At 35.2% G+C, this 7,444-nt stretch overlaps 1 protein-coding gene across 1 annotated transcript; it reads left to right on the top strand.

Annotated features, from left to right (window-relative positions):
• The first annotated feature begins 2,141 nt into the window (after positions 1-2,141).
• Positions 2,142-6,935, top strand: LOC136226529 (UDP-glycosyltransferase 79B6-like). The gene is made up of 2 exons (XM_066015061.1): positions 2,142-2,382; positions 5,512-6,935. Exon 2 carries the CDS (start codon positions 5,525-5,527, stop codon positions 6,854-6,856), a length of 1,332 nt encoding a protein of 443 aa, XP_065871133.1. The 5' UTR covers positions 2,142-2,382; positions 5,512-5,524; the 3' UTR covers positions 6,857-6,935.
• Positions 6,936-7,444: the final 509 nt, after the last annotated feature.

Genomic DNA, 7,444 nt, shown 5'->3' with positions numbered 1-7,444 from the left:
TCTCTATTTGCAAATGAAGCAAACCACGAGCATTTTTTTATACTTTGCCCTTTATATTATTTTTAGCGGGTGGATTAACACATTTTTAAGGGATACTCTAAAAATGATAAAACTGAAAATTAGTTGTGAAAAACTAAGTACTGAATTTTAAGTATTGAATATTATAAGTGCCGAAAGTATTAAATGATTTAACAGTTTGATAAATACTAAAAATAAGTGCTAAATATAAAAATATTATTTGATAATATTTAACTTAAAATGTTAAGCTGCGGAGCTCTGGGGTATCTTGTCAGGTATTAAACTCGCCATTCGCATGGGTGTTAAAAAGCTCTCGGTGGAATCTGATAATCTGGAGGCTATTAACAGGATTTCAGATAGCCAGGCTGTTTGTCTGAAGAGCCAGAATCTCATCAAAGCTATTTTGAGGCTTCGTCCTGCCTTTGAGTATCTTAATTTCTCCCATATTTTTAGGGAGCAAAACCGCGTGGCGGATCGCTTAGCAGCTGCTGGGCATGGGAGAATGTTAGGTGTTTCTACCCTATCTGTTCCTCCTTCTTTTCTTTTGCCTTCTCTCCTAGAGGACTAGACTGATCCCGGTGTAGGTTTTTTGTTGGTTTTGTTTTTTTCCTTTCCTTTCTTACCAAAAAAAACTTAAAATGTTAAGTTAAATATTTTGACATATCAAAATAAATAATTTTAACTTAATTGATTAATTTAAGTAGCAGAGAAATCACTCTTATCAGACATACTTAACTTAAATAAATGTTTAATATTTTAATTTTAGTGATTAAATGAGTTATCAAATAAGGCTCCAGAGAATGAATAATTAATAGTGGCATAATACTCATTTGACTCCTCAAACTAAGCTTTCAAAGTCAATTAGGATCTTAAAATATCAAAATCATCAATCGAGTCTCTGAACTAAGCAAAAGTTATTAATTGAGTCTCCATTCTAGACAAAAATCATCAATTGAGGTCTCATCGAAAATCATTCAGTTGAACAGTTGAAATCCTTTTTTCTAAATTCATTTTGAACCAACACATAGACTATTATGATATATATAAAATACTCAATTAATAATTTTTGCTTATTTTAAAAAACTGATTGATGATTTTTAATAGTTTAAGATGTTAATTGACTTCAAAGCTTTAATTTGACGAGCCAAATGAATATAATGTCATTAATAATTAGATAAATAATTTATTAGTCTCATCTTTTTTATCTAACACACTGTTTAGTCCTCTTATTTCGAAAAACACATTATAAGATTTCTATCTTTTATCAATATTAGACCTGGGCATGGGCCGGACCGGACCTGTCGGGCTTTTAATAAAGTTTGGCGAGCCCAAGCCCAGCCCAACCCGCAAGAAATTTAATCGGGCTCGGGCTCGGGCTCGGGCTGGGCTCGGGCCGGGCTCGGGCCGAAGATATGAATCCTAAGCCCGCCCGTCCAAACCTATCTATATATTAAAAAATATATTATAATTTATAATTTATATAAATATGTATATATTATAATTTATATAAATATATGTATATTATAAGTTAAACAGCAAAGTTTTTTTCCTGAAATATATAATAGTAAAGTTTTTTTTTTGAAAAAAATTATTTATATTTGTGTTTATAAAAATATATTATAATTTATATACATATATTATAATTTATATAAATATATATATAGTATATCGGGCCGGGTCGGGCCTGCCCGATATAAAAATTGTAAAGCCCAATCCCGCCCAGTTTTTGACGGGTTTATACGGGTTTGGGCCCAGCCCGGCCTAACAGTATTTCCATGTGTCCAAGCCCGGCTAAATGGGCCTGGGCCTGGTTGGACGGGCGGGCTCGCCGGCCCATGTCCAGGTCTAATCAATATTAACCCCTTGATCATTGTGTCTATTTTTTTTTTTTTTTAGTTTTTTAACTGTTATATTTGGCATAAATAGACAGACAGAAAATAACAAAGGAACATGACCACATTTTGTATCTACTGTAACTTGTGAAAGCTAAGATATGTTTGGTTAAAAATCTAAAAAAAAACCACATAAAAATCTAAAAAAAACCACATAAAAATCTAAAAAAAACCACACTAAACAATACCTTAAATGAGACTAATATTATACTCTTTAACTCTTTGAATTTTTTTAAGTACGATCCCGGACAATCCAGACTGAGCTCAAATTGTGCCACATCAGCGCTACTGCTGGTGTGGCAGAGGGATCCCGGCAACATTTATTGATTAAGGTTGGCGGGTAAATGATACAAGTATTTTCATACTTTATCTATCTTTGCGGTTAAACTTGCCATCGGTGCTGCAAATCCCAAGGAGAAGTGCCGGTGCCTTGCCCTTGATCAGCTTATTCTCAGATCAGTCGGTTACTCCGGTAAGTAATAATGCTATTTGAGTTTGATTAATTTCAGCATCAAGCGTAATCCAATAATCCCTAACTGAATTGAGTACACTTCGACCTGATTCTAGAAAGCGCAGCTCTGAATTTTTCATTGAATTCATGAAATTCTGTCTGGTTTTCTTTATTGAGTTAACTCCGATCTAATTCTTGAAAGTGCAGCTCTGAATTTTAATTGAATTTGTAAGATTTGGTCTGGGTTATGTTTATTCTGTATGAATATGATAACAAAAGCTATAAGCTAAATGCTTATTTGGGTACACTTCGCATATAAAACCGTGCAATGTTAGGACTAACGAATTTATATATCTGTCGTGAAACCGATGGAACTAAAAGCTCAAGCTGATAATCGTAGATCTTATATTAATCTGTGGTAAGATCCGACCAATTTTAGACTTCATTAATGACAAACTGTCAACAAAAATCAATTTCTCGTTAATTTGATTGCACGTCTGCACCATCTAAGCTATGAATTTAGACTCCACTTATTAAACAATATAATGTTGTAGTACTAACATTTGGTAGGCTCCTGTTGAATCTTCCGTTGGTCGAATTTGCATTTGTTCCATCTACAAAATTAATGCTAAGATTGCACGATTTTGAATGTAGAGTCTAAATTTGTTCTCCCTCGGTAATTTAGCTGTGTGTTTAGACTTCAGGTATAAAATCCGTGCAGTGTTAGCACTAACGGTTTAAAGATCGAGCAATTTTAGACTTCATTAACCACACATGTGCAATGTTAGCGCTAATGTTTTATAGATGTAGCACTTTTAGACTTCATTAATAACACATTTCAACAAAAGTCGATTTCTCAATAATTTAGTTCCGTCTGCACCATCCAAGCTATGAATTTAGTACTATGGTTATAGGGAAAACAAATTTAAACTCCACTTATAAACCGTACAATGTTGTAGTACTAACATTTGGTATGCTCCTGTTGAATCTGCCGTTAGTGGAATTTGCAATTGTCCCATCTACAAAAAGTTAATTCTTACATTGCACAAATTTAAATGTAGAGTCTAAAATTGTTCTCCCTCGGTAATTTAGCTATGTGTTTACACTTCACATATAAAATCCCGTGCAATGTTAGCACTAACGGTTTATAGATCGAGCAATTTTAGACTTCATTAACGACATATGTGCAATATATATAGCACTTTTAGACTTCATTAGTGACACATTTCAACAACAGTCAATTTCTCGTTAATTTGGTTCCCGTCTGCACCACCTAAGCTATGAATTTAGTACTATTGTTATAGGGAAAACAAATTTAAACTCCACATATTAAACCGTACAATGTTGTAGTACTAACATTTGGTAGGCTCCTGTTGAATCTGCCGTTAGTGGAATTTGCAATTGTTCCACCTACAAAATGTTAATGCTAACATTGCACGATATTAAATGTAGAGGCTAAATTTGTTCTCCTTCAGTAATTTAGCTGTGTGTTTAGACTTCACACATAAAATCCCGTGCAATGTTAGCACTAACGGTTTATAGATCGAGCAATTTTAGACTTCATTAACCACACATATGCAATGTTAGCACTAATATTTTATAGATATAGCACTTTTAGACTTCATTAATAACTCATTTCAACAAAAGTCAGATTTCTCGTTAATTTGGTTCCCATCTGCACCATCCAAGCTATGAATTTAGTACTATGGTTATAGGGAAAGCAAATTTAAACTCCACTTATTAAACGGTACAATGTTGTAGTACTAACATTTGGTAGGCTCCTGTTGAATCTTCCGTTAGTGGAATTTGCAATTGTTCCATCTACAAAATTAATGCTAATATTGCACGATTTTAAATGTAGAGTCTAAATTTGTTCTCCCTCGGTAATTTAGCTATGTGTTTAGACTTCATGTATAAAATCCCGTGCAAATGGTAGCACTAACGGTTTATAGATCGAGCAATTTTAGACTTCATTAATAACCACACATGTGCAATGTTAGCACAAAGGGTTTATAGATATAGCACTTTTAGACTTCATTAATAACACATTTCAACAAAAGTCGATTTCTCGTTAACTTGATTGCAGGTCTGCTCCACCTAAGCTATGAATTTAGTCTTACGATTATAGGGGAAAACAGATTTAGACTTCACGTATTAAACGGTACAATATTCTAGTACTAACATTTGGTAGGCTCCTGTTGAATCTTCGGTCAGTCGAATTTGCAATTGTTCCATCTACAAAATTAATGCTAATATTGCACGATTTTAAATGTAGAGTCTAAATGTGTTCTCCCTCGGTAATTTAGCTATGTGTTTAGACTTCACGTATAAAATCACGTGCAATGTTAGCACTAACAGTTTATAGATCGAGCAATTTTAGACTTCATTAACCACACATATGCAATGTTAGCACTAATGGTTTATAGATTTAGCACTTTTAGACTTCATTAATAACACATTTTAACAAAAGTTGATTTCTCGTTAATTTGGTTCCCGTCTGCACCACACAAGCTATGAATATAGTACTATGGTTACAGGAAAAACAAATTTAAACTCCACTTATTAAACCATACAATGTTGTAGTACTAACATTTGGTAGGCTCCTGTTGAATCCTCCGTTAGTCGAATTTGCAATTGTTCCATCTACAAAATTAATGTTAATATTGCACGATTGTAAATGTAGAGTCTAAAATTGTTCTCCCCCCGTAATTTAGCTATGTGTTTAGACTTCAGGTATAAAATCTCGTGCAATGTTAACACTAACAGTTTATAAATCGAGCAATTTTAGACTTCATTAACGACATATGTGCAATATATATAGCACTTTTAGACTTCATTAATGACACATTTCAACAAAAGTCAATTTCTCGTTAATTTGGTTCCCGTCTGCACCATATGGTTATGGGGAAAACAAATTTAGACTCCACTTATTAAACCGTACAATGTTGCAGTACTAACATTTGGTATGCTCCTGTTGAATCTGCCGTTATTGAAATTTGCAATTGTTCCATCTACAAAACATTGCACGATTTTAAATTTTAAATGTAGAGTCTAAATCTGTTCTCCCTCGTTAACTATAAAGCTACATTTGCACCCTATCTCTAGAATAGATAGATCACATAACACGATTACGATAAACTGTTTTGACAGATAGCATAGCAAGATGAAGAGCAGCTCAGATCTTCACATAGCTATGTATCCATGGCTTGCATTTGGGCATTTCATACCCTATCTTCACCTCTCTAATAAACTTGCTGAAAGAGGTCACAGAATCTCTTTCTTATTACCTAAAAGAGTTGAGCCAAAACTAGCCAAACTCAACAGATTCCCAAACCTCATTCACTTCTTTCCTCTCACCATTCCTCATGGTGAAGGCCTTCCTCCTGGTGTTGAAACTCTATCTGACATACCCATTTCACTCCAGAGCCACCTCTGCACAGCCTTTGATCAAACAAGAGACCAAGTTCAAGCCATTTTAGCCACAATCATGCCTGATTTCGTGCTTTTCGATTTCGCTTTCTGGGTTCCTTCTATAGGTAGAGAGTTAGGCTTTAAGTCTATTAGGTACAGCATTGTATGTGCAGCTTTGCTATCTCTAGTCATAGTACCTTGTAAGGAAATGATCATTGGAACCGTGAAATACGTAGAGAAGGTCCGGGCGGAGTTTTCTATCAAACCCGTTGCTGATCAGTTCGGCAGTGGGGTGTCTTTTTATGAGAGATTACACACCGGTGCAAAGGAGAGTGATGCGTTAGCAATTAGGACTTGCTACGAAATTGAAGCTCGTTTCGCTGATCATATTGCACAACATCTTGCAAAGCCAGTACTCCTAACAGGGCCTCTCTTGCTGAAAAAAGCTGAAGCACCCCTCGACGAGAAATGCGAAAAATGGCTCAACAAGTTTCAACCAGGTTCTGTGGTGTTCTGTGCATTTGGGAGCCAAAACATACTACAAAAGAATCAGTTCCAAGAGCTACTTCTCGGGTTTGAGTTATGTGGGATGCCGTTTCTTGCTGCCTTATCTCAACCAAGTGATTGCTTAACTATGGAAGAAGCAATGCCTGATGGGTTTGAAGAAAGGGTTCAAGAAAGAGGTTTGGTATATGGAGGATGGGTTCCACAGGAGCAGATACTGAACCATCCGTCTGTTGGGTGCTTTGTTAGCCACGGTGGCTCGAGTTCTATGTGGGAAGCTATGGCGAGCAATTGCCAGATAGTTCTTGTTCCGCCGAAGTTTGATCATGTTGTGCACGCTATGCTAATGGTGGAAGAATTGAAAGTTGCAGTTGAAGTGAAGAGGCAAGAAAACGGGTGGATTTCGAAGGCGAGTTTGAGCAATGCTATCGAATCTGCTATGAGCGCGGATAGTGAAGTGGCTATGGCGATGAAGAGGAATCATGCTAGGTGGAGAAAGTTTCTACTGGATAAAGATATGCAAGAAACATATGTTGATACTTTTGTTAAGAACTTGCATGATTTATTGCAGAAAAATTGAATCTTTTTGAGTTTGATTGTTATCTGTAAATGGTGAATAATTGCTTTGGCAATGCAAGAATAACACACAGGATTGCATATTTTCATGGCATTTAGAGCAAGTTAGGGGTGTTTGTTTCAGCTTTTCAGAAGAGCATTTAGCGTTTCACTCCGAACGCAGAAAATATAGGTTTTGGTTAGATTTATGTAATAGCAGCATTTAGCATTTTTTCTTGAAACTGCAGCTTTTTGAGCTTTTCACGAAAAACTCTTTCCTCAACATTGCCAAACTCGTTTGGTTAGGTTAATAACAAACAGCTAACAACAACAGTTATTAGCTAACAGCTGAATCAAATAGACTTTTAATTTTCGCTTTTTCTATTTTAAGTGGTTGGTTGTGATTAGACATGTTTATGAGTCTGGTCAGGCAGGGGTTTACTTAACTTGATAGTTATCTAGCTTATCCAACCCCACTCCACATTATATATGGAATGAGCACGAACAGAGCCAAAGTTAAGAAAACTAATTCCAAACATAATCCAATCCGTCTAATTAATATATTTATATTTAAAAAATAAGTTAAATCTAAAGTTAATTAAACTTCAAAGAA

Source organism: Euphorbia lathyris, chromosome 4 (assembly GCF_963576675.1).
Source record: "Euphorbia lathyris chromosome 4, ddEupLath1.1, whole genome shotgun sequence".
NCBI lineage: Eukaryota > Viridiplantae > Streptophyta > Magnoliopsida > Malpighiales > Euphorbiaceae > Euphorbia > Euphorbia lathyris.
This window is presented reverse-complemented; position numbering and strand designations above follow the sequence as displayed.